At 44.1% G+C, this 23,817-nt stretch overlaps 2 protein-coding genes and 1 non-coding gene across 3 annotated transcripts in view; 1 reads left to right on the top strand and 2 right to left on the bottom strand.

Moving 5' to 3' along the window:
• Positions 1 to 5,011: 5,011 nt before the first annotated feature.
• On the bottom strand, positions 5,012 to 12,667 carry LOC132454912 (uncharacterized). The gene is made up of 2 exons (XM_060048520.1): positions 12,448 to 12,667; positions 5,012 to 6,986 (listed from the first exon to the last, which is right to left on the bottom strand). Exons 1-2 carry the CDS (start codon positions 12,480 to 12,482, stop codon positions 5,975 to 5,977), a joined length of 1,047 nt encoding a protein of 348 aa, XP_059904503.1. The 5' UTR covers positions 12,483 to 12,667; the 3' UTR covers positions 5,012 to 5,974.
• On the top strand, positions 11,892 to 12,010 carry LOC132456671 (5S ribosomal RNA). Its single transcript, XR_009525540.1, has one exon. It is a non-coding gene; the product is annotated as a 5S ribosomal RNA (ribosomal RNA).
• Positions 12,668 to 23,029: 10,362 nt separating the features above from the next.
• LOC132454915 (spondin-1-like) overlaps positions 23,030 to 23,817 on the bottom strand; it is a 4,666-nt gene continuing 3,878 nt past the window's right edge. The window contains exon 4 of the mRNA XM_060048523.1: positions 23,030 to 23,817. This exon is cut by the window's right edge and continues 34 nt beyond it. Coding sequence (XP_059904506.1) covers positions 23,697 to 23,817 — 121 coding nt within the window. The 3' untranslated portion in view covers positions 23,030 to 23,696.

The raw sequence follows: 23,817 nt of genomic DNA, 5'->3' as shown, positions 1-23,817 counted from the left end.
CCATTCACTGAAAGATAAGTTTTCCTGATATATCTGCCCCCTTCTCATCTGCAGAAGAAACCTGGCAAGTTAATAAATTATTACAATGGTCTGCTAATAGATTATGAATTAGTAATTCTGGGAGAATCTGGATCTAGTTTCTACCCCCAAGAAAAAAATAAAATAAACAAATATATAATGATATATATATATATTCATTTTGATATTATTGTTACATAATACCATAACAGAGATAATAAAATAAGGGGGAAATAAATAAATAAATAAAAATATATACATATATATATTTATATATATGCGTACATAATTAAGAATTCTATAAGAAATGACAAGAACTTCTAGTCATACCCCCTCTGCTCTGCCTCACTGCAATATGAGTTATGTAAAGAGGCTTGGACGCGGATGATGACTGTGCATCCCGGAGGATGGAGAGAGAGAGAGAGAGAGAGAGACGGTGCACCGTCAACCACCAGAACGCCTCGGAAACAAACCGCTTACATAATGAGAGCTGCACCGGTCCTCTGTGGGAGGGGGGAATGGGGAATGGTCTCATTTAGTACAACAATGTGTAATCGAGGTTATGACGGGGTTAAACACACAAACACACACAAACACGTGCACCCATTTTTTTTTTTTTTTACTGTTTAAGCAAACACTGGACCTAAAGGCAAAATTAATAAATGAGTTAATGAATGAATGAATGAACGAATGACTGATTGAATGAATGACATATCTATGTAGACTTCCAAGGATTGCAGACTGAACGATGGGACGAGTTGCATGACATGTATCATTTGCTATATTGTCCAATAATAATGTCAGTGAAAGGCTTCTCTCCTCTGACAGCTCAGCCAGCTGCAGTATGCACTTGAGTCAATGTGAGTGTGTGTGTGTGTGTGTGTGTGTGTGTGTGTGTGTGTGTGTGTGTGTGTGTGTGTGTGTGTGTGTGCGTGCGTGCGTGCGTGCATGTGTGTGTGAGTGCGTGCATGCGACCATGATAGTATGGGTGCATGCATCAGTGTGTGTGTGTGTGTGTGTGTGTGTGTGTGTGTGTGTGTGTGTGTGTGTGTGTGTGTGTGTGTGTGTGTGTGTGTGTGTGCGTGCGACCATGGAAGTTTGTGTGTGTGTATATGGGTGCATGCATGCATCAGTGTGTGTTTATGTGTGTGTGTGTGTGTGTGTGTGTGTGTGTGTGTGTGTGTGTGTGTGTGTGTGTGTGTGCGTGCGTGCGTGCGTGCGTGCGTGCGTGCGTGCGTGCGTGCGTGCGTGCGTGCGTGCGTGCGTGCGTGCGTGCGTGCGTGTGTGTGCGTGCGTGCGTGCATGCAACCATGAAAGTGTTTGTCTGTCTGTGGGCACTCCAGGCACTGAGATGTGACCTGGATATATCCGTGCTGTTGCAGATTCTGCTCATTAATAAAACACAGCAGCCAGTGGAGCCGAGTGGGGCTCATTACCGCTCACTAGAGAGGTGAATCGGGAAATAAAAGGTATCACTTAAGGCCGATATATGCTCTGTTTTAGACGTAACGCGTAAGCACGTAAGATACATAACCCCCCCTTGCGCGGTAAAATATCCCCCCTTATGTGCTTAAGTGCGTCGCCCAAAATTCCTGACTATGCGACTAAAACACTACGGCCCTACGCAGCTCGCAAAGACTGTGATTGGCCAGCTAACCACATCCTTTCAGGAGTCTCACATTTCCGGTTGTTCAGAGTGTGGAAAAAGACCTCTAACCTAAACTTAGCTACTGCTACTCTCGTCGAAAATACTGGAAGTGCATAAATATAAACAAGCCAGCGATTTCCACTTCCACGCCCACAGATTCGTTCGTTGCTCCCCCTACTGTTCTGGCGGAGAATCCCCTTGCAACACGCGCAATCCTTAAGGAACCTTAAAGGAACCGTAAATCAAAACTTGTCTAAAACAAGTCCCTTGTGTAAATTACGTGCTTACGTCTCTGCGTCTAAAACGACCCTAAATCGGCCTTAACCCTATACCTAACCCCTGGAACCCACTTTCCAACGAGCCCCCAACCACCTCCCTACGCCCTTCCTGTCAACAGCTGCGGTGTTCGGTACAACCGCATGTCATATGTGACGCCAGCCGTAGCGTTTTTTCTCACCAAAATCCTAAATTCCGGAGCTACGGCCCGCCGAATATGTAGCGCTGGCCATAGCAAAAATCAATATCTCCGGATGGGAAGCCGCTAGGGAGTCGGGGCCAGTTCCCCTGGAAGCACTCATCCACATCTTTCCAACGAGCCCAAAACCACCTCCCTACGGTTTTCATATGTTTTTCACACCAAAATCCAAAATCCCGGAGCTACCGGTACACAGGAACGCTGACCCTGACCCCAACTAACGTCACCCCCACAAAAGTTTTAACGGGAACGTCCATCGTAAATGTTAAAATGCCTTAGTGGAAGGTTGTAGATACTTCCTTCCAACTCTGGCGTTTTTCCGTGACCCCGGATTAAGTGAGGCGGGTGCGACTCCCGAGTCTCTCCGACCTTCCGTTCTGGAGTTGTGGGACTTGAAATTGCCCCGCCAGGGTAACACCCACTTCCGGTGGTCGCAGAGAGACTCACTTGATACCGTTGGAAAGCCCTTCCCCAAGTAAGTATGCAAAAGTATCATTGCCTGGTCGATAGAACCTGGTAGGACATGGTACATTTGTTGTTTCCGTGTCCCCATGTAGTTTATTATCAATTTGGCAAGTAGTAGGAAGTAATGTAAGAAACCTTTTGATAAATGCTATGTGCTCGGCTTGACCTAGTTAAAAAGGAAACATGCAAGTCACGCAAAAGGGAGTTATCGGAATCAATTACGCTATTCCAGACTGTCGAAAGTCAAAGAGTCTGGTATTACCATGCTAGCCTTTCACAGCCCCCAGGTCAGTAGTTCTATCAGAGAATGTCTAATATGAGGAGAACTGGCACTCGCGGGTTAGTTCCGGTTTTCTGGACTGGTTGCAGTAATAATCTCTGCCACGCGGGGCGCTCGTAGGCGAGTCCAGAATGAATGGGAGCCAACGGGGTTTTATCCTCAGAATCCACTTTTCTTTCAAGTAATTTGAAAGTTGCTATCAAAAGGTGGGGCTAAGATAATAAACTCAGCTGAATATTGCATTTTTTAAGGTCACGTATCTGTTCTAAAAAGGCGTTAAAAACATGCGATGACGTCACACATTGTCATACTGTCAGAGGTACTGCTTTACGGCAGTTTCTAAAGCACTTCCCTTTTCCGCAACGATAACACCAGCTGTTGGAGGTAAGGCTTTTTTTTTTGCTTAATACCCTAGTTACAGTTTTAGTGAGCTAATGTAAAAAAAAGAAATGCGCGAATGTTTTACATATGTATGTTACTTACAGAGAGTGTTTTTTCTAATCCTCACTAGTGCCGATGATAAAGCTTTTTTTTTTTTAACGATTATGAGCTATTTCTTCCTCCTAAAATAGAAACCTGGATTAGAATCATAATTTTAAGACTGCATCAATTTAGTTTACATCAGTAAACAATCTGCTAGAGAGCAGTGTTCTGTGGTACTCCTCATGCCTCTTCCTTTTTTGATCTCTACAGTTGGACCTTGATGCTGTGACAACGGACAAGTCTTCTTCCTCTGTCCTTTTCCCCTGCCTCTGTTCAGTATGTTCAGTGTTGTTAAATCATTTCGCCTTTTTTTTTATTAGTTACTGTTCTTATTGTGTTCTTGTTAGTGTGATGTTTGAATAAACTTGCCTGTTACAATGTTGGTATAATGTTTGTATAATTACTGTTATACAACTGTTACTGTTTCAATGTGACCCAGACCATATTTCTCATTTAACAAACATGTGTAGCTTATAATGTGTTGCAGGGCAGAGCAATTATATTCAATGGCTTAAAACAAACCCATCTGTAAAGATCAGTGAATGCATAGAAATCAATGACAAGTGGTGTAGATGGTTTTCCCTCTGTGCAAGGTCATTAGCCCAAGTCCTACAAAATAACGACTGTAATAGCAGATGTTGAAGTTTTTCTGTCCTTGGGAAACGAAAAGACGGACAATCCGTTTCCACTGTAAGTGCAGTTTATCATTGCACATTTACGAGGCATTTCTTTTTTAAACTATCTTTATTCTCGAAAAATAGACAATGACAGATGAAATGATATTGAGCGGGACATTGACTGTATTATTTAAGGTGGTCATACCGTACCTACCATGTATATAACACATTGAACATTGAACACAAGTAATGGAAGAAATTCCATTTATGCCCATGTACTTTCACCATACATACTATCTAAAAAATAAAAGGGCCTGCAGGAAAATATAAATACAGTACGCAAAAATTTAGTTAAGACGTTTCTGATTGCTCTTCAGCTTCAGATGCCGTCAAGAGGGGTCTCTGGTCGTAATCAGTCGCAAGTCCGTCCCTGACCAATCAGCATTCATTAGCAGAATGCTAGCGTGTATGGCCAACAACGGCCCAAACTGTAAGAAATCGAAAGGACATAAGTACTCACTCGTTTGACTTTTGAACCATAATCTATATTGAACTTGCGGAATCTACAATAAAATTTGCGATATTTCAACAACAAGCAGGTGAAAGAGGCATAATTAGCCGTTTAGCCCCATAGACTCCCATTCAATCTGGACTCGCCCGCGATCACCCCCAGTGGATGTCTCATGGAACTACAACCAAAATCGGTACAATGGGGCGTATAGGGAGTGCCCAGGCTCTTCGTAGACGGGCTCTGGTTCTATGCAGCCGCTCGAGGAAGGGCTCTGATAGTGAGGAGATGAGAGGTTTGGCCAATAGGTGAACTAAGGACACGGGTAGCGTTTGCTTTAAGTAGCCTCGCCGACGGTAATGTTTAGTTGTTCTGACCAGCAGCATATCAAAGACCTCACACAGCTTTGGCTAATAAATCACACTTGATTAAAGAAGTTTTCTCTTGACCGCCTGAATTGGATGACAATGTCAGAGAGTAGCAATCAGAAACCAAATAATCGAGTCGGAAAACAAGGTTTCACTTTTTCTTTGGTTTTCTTTTACTTTTCAATTCAAAAGAGTATTATAAAAATGGCTCCAATAAAGTGGTGTAACATTGATACAAAAATTACATAAAATAAGATAAAGGAAGATAAAACAGAGATTATAATCTGATGGCCCAAAATCGAATTACGCGCTTCAACGCCAGAGAGGTTGGCACACGGGTAGCCTCCCACGCACAGTGTTCATAGTGGTGAGTCCAGATGGAGCAGGATAGCAGAGTAGGTAGTAAGTTGTAGACAGCGGGCGCCCCAGGGGAAAATAAGCAAGGACAGCAAAAAGAGCTCTTGGCCAGAGAGAGAAAGAAGTCCCTCCATGTTGGATATGAATACATTTCAGTTTGTGATACATGAGGTCACATTGGATTACATGTGGATTTTATTACATAGTGACACCGCACTGATACAGTGTGCGATCGCCGATAATTACAGCAAATAACATACAAGGATCAACACATATTAGGATAACATAAGGCAAGTTACAGAAGCCTGTTCAGTTTAATTAAGTTTAACAGCAAAGCATTAGTTCTGCATGAAGATGAGCTGTATTTATGCTTTTTGTGTTTCTGGATTCAGAATAACATGGTTGTACATTGATTCACATTAGAATCAGCATTCACGCATATTTTGGCAGGTTATTGTAGGGTGTCACATACAAGCATCATGGAGGGAGAAATTATGGCGACTGCAGTTGTTGGAACTCGTTGCTCTGCTTTTAATTGCTTTGTGGCCTTGCGGATACCGCATATTTTGACCGGATACGACCACCGGATCTTTTCCCAATTAGTGGTATTTGCGCTGAGATAGATTAACCGCTATGCCAGACGAGCCAGATTTCCCACTACTAGGGTTCTCATCCACAAAAGGTGGCAGCATTGTACTTTCAAAGATGGTGATAGGTGGGCAGCTTGTCCTGGAAATGTACTAGGCAAGGGCAAATTATGCTGATGCTTTGGAAATTTTCGTTATCTTTTGGACCTTTGCCCTACGATCTAAGCTCACTCTAAAGGCAGAGCGTATCTCCAAGACTGAGGTATCAATGGGAACTAGGATCTGAGCCAGTGTGGTGCTCCGATCTGAGCTTCGTTGGACATTATGCTGGATTTGCAGGTTGATATATCCGTCAGATGTCATCCCCTGGTTGTCAATGCGAAGAGACTTTGATCTCCGCAAATTAGATCTTCCCTGGCAACCCAAAGCAAAGTCATTGCATTCTTCGATTAAATTCAATGCGTCATTATACGAATTATTAGTGGGTTTCATTATTTTATCCGTTGGCTCTACTGTGTAATCGCTTCCCTCTATAATGCAGTTTTCCCTCATGTCTGTTGCTCGTTTGAAGCGAGAAACATCATGACATGTCCGGAGGGATAGAATTTGTCCACAGTAGTCATAGTCATTGTTGTCTGTTGTGTAGCACCAGCTATAGCTATAGCCATGGCTCCCACATTCATGACCTGACCGACAAGGTGTGCCCGTGTAGGTGAGGTCATGACTAGGAGAGCAGTAGCCCCAGCTGTTTTTAGTATGGCACCAGAAGTAGTTATTGGAATACGTGCAGTTATCAATGCAGTTTTCCAAGCTATAGGTTAGCTGAGCGACTTCTTCTTGACATATTCTAGGAACCACAAGTCCACAGTAGTCATAGTCTCCGTTGTTTGTTGTGTAGCACCAGCTATACGCATAGCCATAATGTCCACATTTATGATCTGACCGACAATTTACACCTTTGTAGGTCTCGTCTTGCTGAGGAGAGCAGTAACCCCAGCCGATAGCAGTTTTGCACCAGTAGTATGCCTTAGCCTCATAATACTGACATTCATCAACGCAAGTTTCACCATTATTGGTTAGATGAAATGTTTCTGGACCTCCAGAGGCAGGCCATGGGGACAAGCAGAGCAGGAGGGCGAGGAACAGAGTAGGACATCTTTCATAGGCCATCTCAGCTCGACTAAAGAGAGGGAAGTGGAGGAGAAAAAGGAAGCAGGGACAACTTTAAGCAGGGATATTGTATGAGTATTAAGTCTGTAAACTCATAGTGGGGTGGCTTAATAAACAACAAAGACAATGCCATGATCGGCAGGATTAAAGCACCACCGTTCACATGGTGCTTCTTTGAGACTTACTGAATGAGTTTACCTATGAGCCCAACAAAGATTTTGAAAAACATGAAGGTTGTTTCAGAAATTATGTTTAACAAAAAAACGTAATTCCAAGGAATCACCATTGCATGTGTCTGATGATGATAATGATGATGAGAAACAACTCTGTTTATTCTACGCAAGGATGGATTACTGCACGGGCAAACCGGTCACATATCCAGGGGCCCAGGGGGGCCCTGAAGCAGAACTTCAGTGTGAAGTCGGTGTTAGTAACTTTTAATGTTGCATTGTCTAAGCAATCAGTAGAGAAATACAAAAATTCAAGCGAAAACAGCAATATTAGCCCTATTACTACTGAGTAAATCAATAAAGATCACTAGGGGCACTATTTCAGTTTGTGAATTTGAGAGCGGTCACTCACAGGTCACAAACAAGGCACTGTGATTTAAACATGGAGCAACGGCGAACGGTTGTCACGGTGAACTCTAAGTGGAACAGCTAAGCAAAAAAAAAAGAAACAAGAGAAAATTTATTTGCTGTTGAATTTTATTGAGGCCGCCGTGCCTGCGCAGTTACTTCAGTTCAGTTACTTTACTTAGCTGATCCGTCACTTTCTTATTGAACAGCCTCTAGAATTATATTTGTCTGTTAATTATTCTGTTAATTTGTCTTAATATTATAAACTAACGAAATTTGTTGAAATTTACAAAAATGGCAACCCTTGTAAATCCTGTTTGGTTTAAATAAAGATACATTTATTTGTATAATATTTTTAGGGGGGGGGGGGGGGGGGGGGGGGGGCTGCGGAGTCCGTGCTCAGGGGCCGATATCTCATAATCCGTCGATGGCTGTACGTAGCTAGGATGGGGTAGTTTAGAATAGTTCATTCCTATAGACACAAAATCGGAATTGAAAAGCTACCTTTTATGGGTTATGTCATGTTCTTTCAGAAAAGGTAATTGAATATGGAATGCTTTTAGCTTACTTTATTTGGTAAAGTTTCGGTATGGTAATGAAGCAAAAGGAGAGGAAATGTAAACACACATGTGCAGGGGCGTGTCTAGGTTTTTTCCAATATCCGGGGCTTATGCTGCGTTCGAGTATTCTCTGCGAACCGACTCGCAGAGAATACTCGATTGAATTTTGATCAAAATGACATTTGATAGCATTTGATAATGTAGGAAAGAGCAGAGAATCGTACATAATCATGTGCATAGATGTACCAAAGCATTTGCAACGTGTTCAAATAAACGAGAAACTGTTTTTTTCATGTGCACAAGTGACACACTGATGTGAAGATTGAACAAATACTTGCAAATATGCAATAATTTGGTGACCTACGACGTTTGGAAGAAAGTCCCGAGAATCCCGGCGGGCGCGACACTAAAACAACTTCAACAGACCACACACATCTGAGGTAAGTAGAACCCTTTGTCTTAAAGATTAGATCTGCAATAGGATTAGTTATAAGAACATTTAGGTGTAAATTTGTTTTAGCCACTGTCCGGTCGTGCTGCTCCAGAGGTCTAGACCTCGACTTAAAAAGCATAACAACACGTGTAGATCAACGGTTGCAAGGAACTCTGAAGGCCCTCCCTCCCCCCTTCTTTACACTTGAGTTGTTTTTAGTACTCGTCGTTAACGATCGTTCTTGGTACTGGTTGAGAGGTGAAGCCCTCCACTATCGGTCTCTGTATAGATCGGGCCAAAATAGTATATTAACGAGAATTATCTTCCACTTCTCCGCTGAGGCCGGCACGGTCTGTGTTCCTAAGCAGTAGCACCATAGCGGACGTTCGGAGTGTATACTATCTTATCTGCCGATCCGCTAAATTCCACCCGAGGCTGCATGCTTCATTTTACATTCAAGTCTGTTGGTATTTTGTTATTAAAGACGATGAATTATTAAGGTAAAAGACCCCCTGACCCCCTACGCTCGTAAAGTCCCCAACCGCCCCCCCCTCCAGGCCCCCTACACACGAGTCCCCCCCCCCCCCACCCCTCTAATGCCTCCCTCCCCTTGAAACCTTTTCCTCTCCCTCTTAAGATCCCGTCCAACACCCCACTCCCCCCCCTCCGCACCCCACCTTCAAACACTCTCTCCCCCTACCCTTCCTTATTCATATTGCTTAAAGAAGGCCACTCGCCTTTCTATTGTTAGTTAAATTGAAGTTCTGTGTGTCCGGGTGCTGAAATACACGGAGCCAGTCCCTCGTTGATATCGGCAAAACACGCAAATATTTGTGTAGGTTGTAATCAATGTTTTTTGATTCACCAACATTAATAGTTTAAACGTTCTGTAAATGTTCACATTTGTACTAAATTTGTTCTTCCTCTTCAGGCCTTTGCAACCCAAGCAGTGGTGGATGCCCGGCATTCATGGTTTTAACCGGTGCACAAGGCGGGAGTTAGCTAACGTATATGCACGTTTGATGTGGTATGCAAAAGGTGGCGCAATAGGATGTTGTGCAGAGAATAAGGCGTATGCACGTTTGATGTGGTATGCGATGTACATAGGAGTGAATCAAAGTGTGGTTCAAATTCAAATTTCCGGGATTTATCTACGTAGAACAATCCGGATTTTCCATGTATGGTAATGGTGCAACATTCTCTTCCGGAGGGTAACCAATCACAACGGAGTGGGGTTGGCAGGAGGGGGGCGAGGGAGCGGAGAATGACGAAGCCGAGTGTTGACAGAGAATGCTGAAAGCGCCCAGATGAGAGGAAGAGTTCCCGAAAATCGACATCGTTTTTTGTGCTGTGATTCTTGTAAGGCTGCTCTATAGGAGTCATTGATAAGAAATAAGAAATTAAGACCAGAAAAGTAGTATAATAAGAGATCTTTAGGGGAATCTCTGCTAAGTAACCAAGGCAATTTATCCGACCAAATTAACCTGTCAGGCTTACTTGATCCGTGTTTCAGAGAAGTCCCATATGTCGGCAACAAGTGTACCATCAGAAGGTTCCTCACGATTTTGTCACAAATGTACATATATGAAGTACAAACAGAGTATATTTTGACTAAGGATCTAAGATTAAATGATGCAAATAAAATAATTAAATGAATTACTATCTATTGTTATCGTGGAAATCTATGTATTCTATCAAAATCTCCCTCCCTCACTCTCATTCCCAACTACTCTCTCCCCCCCTCCCTCCCCCTCTCTCTAGTTCCCTCTCTTCCCCCTCCTCCCTCCCTCCCCCAAAAACTCTCCCCCCCCCCCCCTCCCTCTCGATCTCTCTCTCCCCCTCCCTCCCCTCTCCCCCCTCCCCCTCACTCCCTCTCTCTAGTTCTCTCTCCCCTCCCTCCGCCCTCTCTCTAGTTCTCTCTCTCCCCCTCCCTCTCTCTAGATCTCTCTCTCCCCCCTCCCTCCCCCTCTCTCTAGTTCCCTCTCTTCCCCCTCCTCCCTCCCTCCCCCAAAAACTCTCCCCCCCCCCCACCCTCTCGATCTCTCTCTCCCCCTCCCTCCCCTCTCCCCCCTCCCTCTCACTCCCAAAAACTCTCCCCCTCACTCCCTCTCTCTAGTTCTCTCTCCCCTCCCTCCGCCCTCTCTCTAGTTCTCTCACCCCTCCCTCCCCCCTCTCTCTAGTTCTCTCTCCCCCTCCCTCTCTCTCACTCCCAACCACTCACTCTCCCCCCTCACTACCTCCCTCTCTCTCTTTCCCTCCCTGTCCATTTCCAACCATTCTATCTCCCCCTCACTCCCGCTCACTAGATCTCTCTCTCCCTCCCTCCCTCTCTCTAGTTCTCTCCCTCCCACCCTCCCTCTGGCTCTCACTCCCAACCTCTCCCCCTCCCTCCCTCTCTCGAGCTCTCACTCCCAACCTCTCCCCCTCCCTCCCTCTCTCTAGTTCTCTCTCTCCCCTCCCTCTGTCCCTCACTCCCAACCACCCTCCCTCCCTCCCTCTCATTCTCTCTCCCCCCTCTCTGTCTCATACTCCCTCCCTCTAGTTCGCTCTCTCTATCCCCCTCCCTCTGTCCATCACTCCCAACCATTCTCTCTCCTCCTCCCTCTCTCTCTCTAGTTCTCTATTCCCCCTCCCTCCGTCTCTTACTCCCAACCCCTCTCTCTGCCTCCCTCTCATTCTCTCTCCTCCTCCCCCTCTCTCTGCACCCCTCAAACGACTACTATCATGTCCTTCGTTTTAATTTGGGTCACATTGAGGCCCCGTTTACACGAAGGGAAAACGCAGATATGTCCACTTGGTTTGGCCCCTCATTTACACGAAAACACAGTTTTTGTCACAGAAAACGATCATTTCTAAAAACTCCGGCCAAAGTGGAGATTTCTGAAATGTGGTTATGTGTTGTCGTGTCAACGGGGGGAAACGGGGTTTTAGGTTCTGAAGCGTCACATTATGCGCCAGGAAATGCTTAACGTCATATGAGCGCCCTATGTTTACAGTTTGTTTGTTACAGGAAGACGCTTGTGTTATTCGTTGTTGTTGATTCTGCGGATTCTGATTGGCTTGCATGGCTTTAATTGCGCTCAACGGCGTATTTATGCGTTTTGATGTAAACGACAACTATTTTGAAAACTATGTTGTGTGCACAATGTTATTTTTGAAAACGGAGGGGGGGAAATATTCGTTTCTATAAATACCCTGCTACGTATAAACGTGGCCCGAGACAAATTTATCACTTATATTATTAAAAGCAAAGTTCAATATAATATTAAAAGCAAAGTTCAATTCACGGCTCAGAAAAGATTAAGCGTGAAACAGACAAATTCCACAATATTACAACAGAATATTTTTACGGCCTTACCACCATGGACACGCCTGATCTCGTCTGATCTCGGAAGCTAAGCGTGGTCGGGCCTGGTTAGTACTTGGATGGGAGACCGTCTGGGAATACCAGGTGCTGTAAATGGTGTTGGGTGGTTGCCTAGAGGTTGCACTCTTCCCTGTGGCCTCTTCAATCATCAATCCCGATGCCCCAGTGCAGTGACGGGGACACTGCTGTGGAAGGTGCCGTCCTTCGGAGGAGACTTAAAACCGAGGTCCTGACTCATGGAGGTCATAAAAGATCCCAGGGCACTTATCGCAAAGAATAGGGGCTGACTCATTAATTCCCTCACTCTCCACCTCAAGCTGGTGTGTGGTGAGCGTTCTGGCGCAGATTGGCTGCCGTGCATCACCCAAGTGGGTGCTACACACTGGTGGTGGTTAGTGAGGTTCCCCCTTCACTGTAAAGCGTCATTGATTGTCTAGAAAAGCACCATATAAATTCAATCCATTATTATTATTATAATAGTAATAAACCAATAAACTAAAGATAATACGAACTGCAGTAAACTGTAGACTTACCTTATCTTTTCTGTGATGAAAATGTGTTCTGCCATATAAAGTATAAAGTTATAAAGGTATAAATGAAAGAGAAAAAAAGGAGGATAAAGTGTTCCTAAAAAAAGTATATCAATGAAAGGGATTCAGAGTGGATTCAGAGGAAAATCGAGTTCACGGCTGCTCACTGAGAAAGACTGAAGTTCAAATTAGGAGGGAAAGTTCAACATGAGCAAAATAAAGTACTATGACAGGTGGGCCAGACAGCTAATTAAATACCCCAGAGGAACCTCCCCCTCTCAGCAGGCGGTGTCACGTGTTTTCAGGGAAATTTGATTGAAGCCTTGGAAGGGAAGCGATTCATTACAGACAGAAGGTATTTGTTTACACTAGCCTTCCTCCCTCCCTTCCGATCAAAGTACATCCGCTGATGTGCTTCCTTGCACACAGCATCAACATGGTGCTCAAAGATTAATTTTTCGACCACAGTCCCAAGAAAGTTATACTGCTGCACCACTTCGACAGGTTAATCGTTCATTAAAACAGGGGAGATGACAGATGGAGATTTTCTAAAATCAATGCACACCTCCTTAGTCTTTGCCACATTAATATTTAAAAAGGATGATTCACACCAGTTCAGAAAATCACTCCCCACAGGACCATGTTCAGGACTGTCAATGCTGAAGAGGGACACAATAACCGAATCATCATTAAAATGTGGCGCCTGTCATGTCTGCTTCGGCATTCATTTGTGTATGAAAACAATAAAAGAGGTGAGAGGACACAGCCTTGGGGGGATCTGGTGGAGGAGAAAAGGACATCAGATAAAACACCATTCACCCTCACCCGTTGGGACCTCACTGTTAAAAAGTACATCAACCAGCAAAGCAGGCCAGCATCGATGTTAAAAAGGCTCTTCAACCTATCTGCTAAAACATGGGACTGGATGCAGTTAAAAGCCGAAGACAATTCTATAAAAGGCAGTCGAACAAGGGACCTGGCCTCCTCGAGGTGTTTGAAAACCATGTTTAAAAGCGTCCCCGTCTCATAATCCACACCTCTGCCCGACCTGTAGGCAAACTGAAGAGGGTCTAACTTATCCTGTACGGTGCCAGAAATGCATTTTTCACCAGCTTTTCAAATAATTTCATTGCTAGGCATGTAAGTGCAACTGGCCTGAAGTCATTAATTGCCTTTGGTGTTTTGTTCTTAGGCACAGGGACAATGATAAAGTCCTTCCAGTGACAAGGGACCTTATGCAACTGTAAGGACAGCTGGAAAATGAAGCAGAATATGTTTGCCAGCTGCACAGCCCAGTTTCTCAGCAATTGACCTCCAATGCCATCTGGACCAGGGCCCGGTTTCCCGATGACGTTCACTCTTAGAACGCTTCCAAGACTCCTACGTTTAAGACTAATAATCATGCATTTTATTTGTAGAGCACTTTACATTCGAAAATCTCAAAGTGCTACAGAGTTTAAAAGAAAAAAAAGGGTGGTTAAAACATATAATACATATAGAGTCAAATAAATTAGAAAGTCTTAAGGTTTTGTTTAAAAACAGCTGTAGTCTGTGGGGTCTTCAGGTGGTCAGGGTGGGCGTTTTCCATAGTCTTGGGGCAGCAGCTGAGAAAGCAAGATTGCCCATGGTCCGGAGCTTGGTTATAGGTGGTATAAGGGTGTGTGTTGATGCAGAGCGAAGGGTGCGTGGTTGCAGATGGGTGGGTGCAGATGGTCTTGGGGTGAGGAGCTCCTGGAGGTAGGGGGGGCATGTCCGTGGATGCACAGGTGGGTGAGGAGGGAGACCTTGTATTCAATTCTGAATGTGACAGGGAGCCAGTGAAGGGATTTGAGGAAGTCTGGTGTTGGACCATTATGATTTAAAAAATGACTTCTTGGGGAGCACTATAGGCCTACCACTCAAGGCGAGGTTAGCATCGAAGCAGAAATAAAGAACTTTCTGAGCCCCTGGATTTTGGAAAGTTGTTCCCCCACCTGCCAAGTTATCACAGAGGTATTTGCATCACGGCAACGTCGGTCCCCTCAGAGCGGGTGTTTTCGGCGGCTGAACTGACGGTCACCAGGCTGCGGTCGCGTCTGACCCCAGAGCATGTCAACATGCTCATCTTTCTGAACCAAAATCCGTAGAATGGTTGGTTAAGTTATAACATGATTGTTTTTTTGATATTATTATTGTTATTATTTTGGGAAGAAACTAGGGTTGTGTTTATTTTTAGTTATGTTTATGAGCACCAGCTCATAAACAGCAGATTGGCTGCCGTGCATCACCCAAGTGGGTGCTACACACTGGTGGTGGTTAGTGAGGTCCCCCCTTCACTGTAAAGCGTCATTGATTGTCTAGAAAAGCACCATATAAATTCAATCCATTATTATTATTATTATTATAATAGGTGATGAAAATGTGTTCTACCTTATAAAGTATAAAGTTATAAAGGTATAAATGAAAGAGAAAAAAAGGAGGATAAAGTGTTCCTAAAAAAAGTTTATCAATGAAAGGGATTCAGAGTGGATTCAGAGGAAAATCAAGTTCACGGCTGCTCACTGAGAAATACTGAAGTTCAAATTGGGAGGGAAAGTTCAACATGAGCAAAATAAAGTATTATGACAGGTGGACATTGGCTGGAGTTTTTCGAGCCCTGCCCGTTCCACAGATGATTGACTTGTTTAATTTTCATGTCAGTACTTCAAACTCAGTGGCTGTAAGTGGGTTATGATAAGGATTTCAAGTAATTTTGCAAAAATGGCCAAAAAAGCGAATTCCATACCCAACCTTTAATAAATAACTGGAACTAGTTATTTTAAATGAATGCATGCACAACACTATATGAAAATATCAACAAATTGGCAACCTCTGCGCAACATAACCCAACTGCCTCTGTACTCTGATATCTCAGGCACAGAGACTGGGAAATGCACAGACTGCACAAAACTGCGAAAGACAGTGGCTTTATTTGAAACGAGACTGGCAGCATTAGAAAAATGCAAAGGACTCTTCCAGGATACAGTGCCGATGGGTGAGTTTGCTGAGGTAACTCAGACAAATACACAACAAGATGATCAAAGCTACACTGTATCCTTCCTGAAGCTGGACAAGAGAGAGACAGTTCCAGCTGCGTCTCACTGGCACAGCGTCGGCGCTGATCCAAAACAACATAGCAAAGTGAATCAACAAGTTCATTCAACACCAAATACTAAGCTACCCAAAGCTAAAGTTGCATGTATCAGCCGGATTAGCCTGTCACTGAAGTTAACCCTGCCGCTGAAGAACCGGTTCCTGCCACTTCAAGAGTCCACGAACGCGCCTGCCACCCATGCACCCCTGAGCCCCGAGATGCGTCCGGACAAACAGTGCGGACAGAGACCGACCATCAACCTGTTGCCAGAGAGGCGAGCTGTGCATGCGTCGACCACCCGTGCACCCCTGAGCCCCGAGATGTGTCCGGACGGACGGTGTGGACAGAGATGGAACAAGAACCAGTCGCCACGGAGGCGAGCTGCGCATGCGTCGGCCACCTGTGCACCCCTGAGCCCCGAGATGCGTCCGGACGGACGGTACAGACAGAGACGGAACAAGAACCAGTTGCCATGGAGGCCAGCTGCGCATGCGTCGGCTACCCGCGCACCCCTGAGCCCCGAAATGTGTCCAGACGGACTGTGCGGACAGAGATGGAACAAGAACCAGTCCCCACGGAGGCGAGCTGCGCATGCGTCTGCCACCGCCACCTCAAGCCAACAAGGGCCCATCTCACAGAAAGCAGATGAACCAGACACTTTGATTATAGGAGACTCCACCATCAAGGATATAACCGGTAAGAAGATCAAAACATGCTACTTCCCAGATGTGATGGTTAGTGATATCAACCAGAAACTAGCCACAATCATGTTGGAAAACCCCAAAATCTCACAGATTATTGTGCATGCAGGACTTAATGATATTAGAAGAGAACAGTCAGAACTTCTCAAGAGGGATTACACTGATCCATTGGATACACTGGACAAAATCACTGGACACAGTCAGGGCACAGGTTGAGGAGTAGCGAGATTACAGCCTCCCTCACACATGTACTCTGCCACTATCTGACACACAGATAGCAGACAGACCACAGATCTTGAAGAGAATCAACAGCCCGCCCGACGCAATGGACGCCGTGCCTTCCACCATCGATAATGCTGGCTTGGCGATGAACGGTCACCTCCCTCCTCTGCACTCCCCCATCGACGATGACCTCCAGCCTCATCTCTCCCATAGCCACAACAACAACTCCAGCTCCACTGTCTCCTCCCTTTGAGATTTTCCAGCTGAATTTAAGTACCTGGAATATGTTGGCATCAAACTTGCATCTGTGTCAATCAGTGGCGGATCTTCCATTAGGCAAACCTAGGCAAGTGCCTAGGGCCCCAACCAAATCTGTCTTTATTAGGGGCCCCCAAATCTGACCCCCCCAGCCATTACTTATGTAAAGTAAAAAAAAAAAAAAAACATTTCTAGTAGAAAAAAATAACAAAAATATCAACATAAAGCCGAACTAATGCCTAAATAATAATTTTCCAGCACAAACCTGTTGAACCAAACCTGCTTTCAAACCAAAGCAGAGGGATGCGACTCGGTTAAAATGAAGCGGCGGAATTATGATAGTGGTTGTGCTAAACGAAAACAAAAACAAAAAGCTGAGAAGAAAAGAATTGCAGATACACTGCCGAAATTGACTTCATTTTTTACACCTGCTGCTGCCACAGCAGCCGCTGCTGAACTTGCGACAGGCTCTGCTGTTGGGGAAAATGATGAAGTGGAGGTGGAGGTGGAGGTGGAGGAGGAAGGAGGAGAGGTGGGTGCCGAAGGAGAAGAGGTGGCTATGGAAGCCGAAGGAGAGGAAGATGAAGACGAAGATGATTTGGCTGAACAAGGTATTTGAGTTGACAAAGTACATTCTTGTTGTATAAAGATCATTGCCAAATGAAACATGGTGTAGTGAGTATGTTCTAATGCTGTGTTTGTCTGTTTTTCAGGTTGGGTTCTATACTGCTGCTCACCACTTTTCTCTGATATGAAGACTTTTGAGAAGACGACACAGTGGGACTTTGTGTTTACAAATGCTTTCTGTCTCACACACACACACACACACACACACACACAGAGCTTTGCCACTCACTCAGTCACTCACTCACATACTCTCTCTCTCACTCACACAGACACACACACACACACACACACACACACACACACACACACACACACACACACACACACACACACACACACACACACACACGAAATGGTGAAGGCAACAGGGAAAATGGACATTTGAAGATGGAGAACTTAACCACTTGCACACCTGAACACCCCCCCCCCCCTCTCTCTCTCTCTCTCTCTCTCTCTCTCTCTCTCTCTCTCTCTCTCTCTCTCTCCTGTCACTCACTCACTCACTCACTCACACTGAACCACTGCTTTGCCTGTCTCTCACTCACACACACAGCCACTGTTATTCCTGTCCACACACAAAATCTTTTCATTGGTCCTGTTTAAATGTAAATGGAGGTTTTCATAGACTCATATCCATTTTGTATTTTAGTTCTGTTAAGTGCAAGATCATTTTGTATCTCTGGCAGAGAATGGAAATTCTAATCTCTCTCTCTCTCTCTCTCTCTCTCTCTCTCTCTCTCTCTCTCTCTCTCTCTCTCTCTCTCTCTCTCTCTCTCTCTCTCTCTCTCTCTCTCTCTCTCTCTCTCTCTCTCTCTCTCTCTCTCTCGTAATAAACATGTAATTTTGGCAAAGGCTGGAGAAATCTGAAACTGATTTTACTGTGGCGAGTTGAGTGGCAGTGCACTATGGGTTTATTGCGATTCTAAGAGTATTGGGATGGTTATTTGTTTTGTGTACGTTTTTTAAAAAATGAGCGCCCCATGTCTATATTTTGCCTAGGGCCCCAAAATGGCTAGATCCGCCCCTGGTGTCAATGATAGCATCGCCACGTCATGGCCAGAGGTTGATAACACCCAAGCGGAGGGCGCCCCAGCCAGGTTGAGGAGTAGCGAGATTACAGCCTCCCTCACACATGTACTCTGCCACTATCTGACACACAGATAGCAGACAGACCACAGATCTTGAAGAGAATCAACAGCCCGCCCGACGCCATGGACACCGTGCCTTCCACCATCGATAATGCTGGCTTGGCGAGGAACGGTCACCCCCCTCCTCTGCACTCCCCCATCGACGATGACCTCCAGCCTCATCTCTCCCATAGCCACAACAACAACTCCAGCTCCACTGTCTCCTCCCTTTGAGATTTTCCAGCTGAATTTAAGAACCTGGAACATGTTGGCATCAAACTTGCATCTGTGTCAATGATAGCATCGCCAGGTCATGGCCAGAGGTGTACAAAAAAGGGTTCAGCCGTAGACACAGTATAAAGGAAGTTGTCTGTCCGTCTGTCTGTCTGTGTCTGTCTGCTCGGAAGAAAAGGAGGATAAACGGTTCCTTAAACAAGTACTTAAAGAAAAGGGATTCAGAGTGAATTTAGAGAAAGATTGAGTTCACGGCTGCTCACTGAGAAAGACTGAAGTTCAAATGAGGTGGAATAATATTTGAATTTAAGGGAATACTGTAAAGGTCTTTCAGATGTTTATGAAGTTTGCACACACATGAATGTTATCTTAATATTGAGAGACTAGTGTAACTTTCTTTAATTTGTGAACATGGAAATTGTACTGCACTCATGTTAATATAATTGTGTAATAGTGCAACCAAAGCAAAAGATGTAGTTTTAGGTGCTGAAGAAAAAATGCGTTACAACCATACCCGGTCTCCCCTAAGATGTTGGACCCACAACGAGGCCTGCTTGAGTCTGAACCGACAACCTGAAACAGGTTAACACATCGGGTGAAGGAGGAGGAAAACACAGCAATCCGCTCTACTCAATGTGCTTAACGTTTCAGGTTTGTCCTCCTCCCGTATGCCATGCCGCTCTCCTCTCGAGAGCAGGAGGTGAACCAGGACTTTGTAGCAGAAGGATGTTTGGGTGGGTTCACGACCAGCAGTATTATTCGGCAAGGGACTGAACTTTGTTGCTGTCCGAGGTGCTACCGCCTCCTTCTCCTGTGGAGGCAATTGGCTGCCTATAGATCCTCCACAATTAATATAAATATACATATCGATATCGATATCTATTGATATAGATAGATATATATACTTCTGAGAAACACACAGCGATTAAGAACATTATACAGTATACATATTTAATATTATACAGTATTATTTAGTTGAGCAGGTGAACTGCCACTTTATGCCATCCACCCAGGGGCGGGTCGATGGCAGATGTTTTTTTAATAATTATATTATATATATTGTGGACATGAGCAGTAAATACACCACAGACATACGTCAAACCAATGGATTCCCAAGTAGTCCACTCGTAGAACAAGATCCATTTAGGGTTTTTCATCTTTTTATTTCCTCATTTATATTTTAATTGTAAATATGCTTTATTACAAAATAGTCACATGATCAAATTGCAAAGAAACCTACCTGGGAGAAAGCATAACAATCAACAAAGTCAGATTGACCAATTTAATTAAACTAATGGGCTGTAATGTTGGGAAAAAATCTAACAAATGCTTCCTTCTGGATTATTATCTTTTTTCCATTGAAATGATGGCACCCCCTCTTAATAGGCTTCTGCAGTATATCCAAATTAAGTACGTTCATTCATGCCTAAAACAAATCTCACAGCTTTCATTTCATCACAATCAATGTATTTGCTACAAAACACTGTATACTGAATGAAGCAACAATGGTCGGTACATGATGACGTTCAACAAACGCCTGCAGCAATCCGTCCTCAAATTCTTGTCTAACATTTGAAAGATCATTTCATTGACACCAATACAACTAAACTAACATGTTTTCTTTGTACACAGCGACATTTATGAAAGAGAATGCTTGATATAAGCGTGTGTCAACGCGTTGTTTGTTAAAGAACAGAAAAGAATCAGCTGTACACGAGCTGTAACGAGCTACTCTGACATAGAGCTACCGCGGGTTAGTGCTACGTCTTCTTACACGACCGTCAAGGACAACAGCACCGTTTATAAAGGCTAATTCATACCTGCGTGAATTGGCACCCCATGTGTAAAAAAAAATATGTAAAACTATTTCAGATCGTTTGTGCTTCGTTTGTGCACGTTTGTGCATGACAAATGAAAATTTGTGCTCATTCCGTTTTTGAGATATCAAACATTACATTTTGTAAACGTATGACGTCACTCAGCACCCCAATATTGTCCGAATCGGTTCAAATGTGTCTCAATCATTTGTGCATCGTTTGTGCACGTTTGTGCACGACAAATAAACATTTGTGCTCTTTTAATTGTTAAGTTATTAAGGTTTCAATTTTTTCACTCAGCACCCCAATAATGTCAGAATTGGTTCAAATTGGTCTCATTCGTTTGTGCATCGTTTGTGCACGTTTGTGCACGACAAATAAACATTTGTGCTCTTTTAATTTTTAAGTTATTAAGGTTTCATTTTTTTCACTCAGCACCCCAATAATGTCAGAATTGGTTCAAATTGGTCTCATTCGTTTGTGCATCGTTTGTGCACGTTTATGCACGACAAATGAACATTTGTGCTCATACCGTTTTTGAGATATCAAACATTACATTTTGTAAACATATGACGTCACTCAGCACCCCAATATTGTCCGAATCGGTTCAAACGTGTCTCAATCATTTGTGCCTCGTTTGTGCACGACAAATAAACACTTGTGCTCTTTTAATTTTTAAGTTGTTAAGGTTTCAATTTTTTCACTCGGCACCCCAATAATGTCAGAATTGGTTAAAATTGGTCTCATTCGTTTGTGCATCGTTTGTGCACGTTTGTGCACGACAAATGAACATTTGTGCTCTTTCAAATTTTAAGTTATTAAGGTTTCATTTTTTTTACTCAGCACCCCAATAATGTCCAAATCGGTCCAAATCGGTCTCAATCCTTTGTGCACGTTTGTGCACGACAAATGAACATTTGTGCTCATACCACCTTTGAGATATTAAACATAACATTTTGTAAAGCGGGAAGATCTGAAGGCTTCGACTCAAACGTCTCCTGTGCTAACACCGGTTTTTGTCTTCTGAGAGGTGAGTAAAGTCGTAGCGTACATGTGTGGCCTGTGGGATTAGGTCTTCTCTCTCTGTCTCGTGCTGATGTTCCCTGCTACACGTTCTCTTTCCCCGTACCGCTGACGTCACCTAATAGGGGTGGGACAGGTGGGCGGTTGCGATCAGGCAGGTGTAAAGGCACACGGGGTCCTCATGCCGGTAGCAGCAGTGTCTAGAGGTGTGGGTCGCAGCGTAAGTGGTCGTTGAGTGCTCGCCGACGGTGACACTGTCTGTGCGAGTGACGAGCCTGGGTCTGCGTTCAGCGATCCCGATGGGAGAAGGAACAAGACGCTAACGGCAATCCGAGTGTCGGCTGCTGTTCTCGTGATTGGGGTGAATGAGATACGTGTGCAGGTGCTGCTTTTAGGACGCGTTTTGTATTTCTGTTCGTTTGGTTGTTTGCTTCATGTGTTCTTTTTTGTTTCTTTCTTTCCCCCTATGGCCTAGTCGGTGGACTTTGAGATTTGTGCTGGTAGACTAATTGTGACCACCGGCTAGCGCCCCCCCCCCCCCCCCCCCCCTGTTTTTGTTTTATGTACTAATGGGAATTAAATGAGAATAAAGAATATATTTTTATACCTGTAAGTCAAGCCTGTGCGTGCGTTTCTTGAGTAAAATAGAGTTCCCCTGCTCTTGTCCTAGGGGTGGCGTTGTCAGCATTACTCAGTCGTAGCCCCGCCACACATATCAAAGATGTGTCAGTTTGTTATTCCAGAGACTTATATCGCCTACGTTGTTGAAAGCAGTTGTCATTATTCAGGTAGCACAAATGTTAATTTGTCGTGCACAAACGTGCACAAACGAAGCACAAAGGATTGAGACCGATTTGGACCGATTCGGACATTATTGGGGTGCTGAGTGAAAAAAATGAAACCTTAATAACTTAAAATTTGAAAGAGCACAAATGTTCATTTGTCGTGCACAAACGATGCACAAACGAATGAGACCAATTTGAACCAATTCTGACATTATTGGGGTGCTGAGTGAAAAAAAATGAAACCTTAATAACTTAAAAATTAAAAGAGCACAAATGTTTATTTGTCGTGCACAAACGTGCACAAACGATGCACAAATGATTGAGACACATTTGAACCGATTCGGACAATATTGGGGTGCTGAGTGACGTCATATGTTTACAAAATGTAATGTTTGATATCTCAAAAACGGAATGAGCACAAATTTAAAATTCTCGTGCACAAACGTGCACAAACGAAGCACAAACGATCTGAAATAGTTGTACATGTTTTTTTTACACATGGGGTGCCAACTTCACGCAGGTCTAATACCTTACAGTTATAAAATATGTGAGCAATCACTCATGCGTGTCGTTTTGTCAGCTGAATCTATCTTTGTACGTTGTGTTTATTTATCTCCAAGGGCCGTATTCACAAAGTATTTTACCCCCTTATGGCATTGCAACATCCTGATTTCTCTTCAAATCTATTCACAGATCGGTATGAAGTATATTTTTCAAGGAAATCTTTTTAGACTTGTAGCTAAGAAAGAGCCGTTTCCATTGACAATACATTGCCGTGACAATACAATACATTGCCATTGACAATACATCGCCATGCAAAGGTCCATAAACCCAAAACAGCACACAAGGAAAGCTATTGCGTCTCGTCTGACTTGATATTGAAAGGAAAAAGCACACTTTTAGAGTTAGGGTAATTTTGCATCACAGGCTAAAGAAGGGGCCTGGCAACATATGTTTTCACGCATCGAGATTCCTCCCACGTCTGTCGGGAATCATCGAGGACCTTATGGGAGGGACTGCAAAAGGGTTGGACTAACCTGTGTGCCAACTAGCTAGCCTAACACTTCTCCATAACCCCTTAAAACCATCTGCAGACTCAGCACGTGGTTATAATACTAAAATACTTTGTGAATGTCTCTTTGACCTGAAAACGTCTGTAAAAACTTGTAAAAGTGAATCTAAAATGCGTGTTTCGGCAGCTCAGCCTTGGCATCGAGTCAACTTTAACGGATGTGTATTGTCTGGTCGGCAATCTTTTAAGCAACACATTTCGAAAACTCACATGTCTACTGCGTGTGTATACCCTCCCTCACCTCCCTTCAAGCCTTGAGCTCAGGAGGGGCTTGTTAGCAGGGATGCACGTTACAGCCGCGGATCTCCTTCCGATCCTTACAGCTGGCAACCTTGGCTTTCTTCTTCACCAGCATGAAGCGCTCCTGGATACCCCCGCCGCAGGGCTTGGTACAG

Source organism: Gadus macrocephalus, chromosome 4 (assembly GCF_031168955.1).
Source record: "Gadus macrocephalus chromosome 4, ASM3116895v1".
Classification (NCBI taxonomy): Eukaryota; Metazoa; Chordata; class Actinopteri; order Gadiformes; family Gadidae; genus Gadus; species Gadus macrocephalus.
The sequence above is the reverse complement of the archived record's forward strand: the minus strand, read 5'-3'. Positions and strand labels throughout refer to the sequence as shown.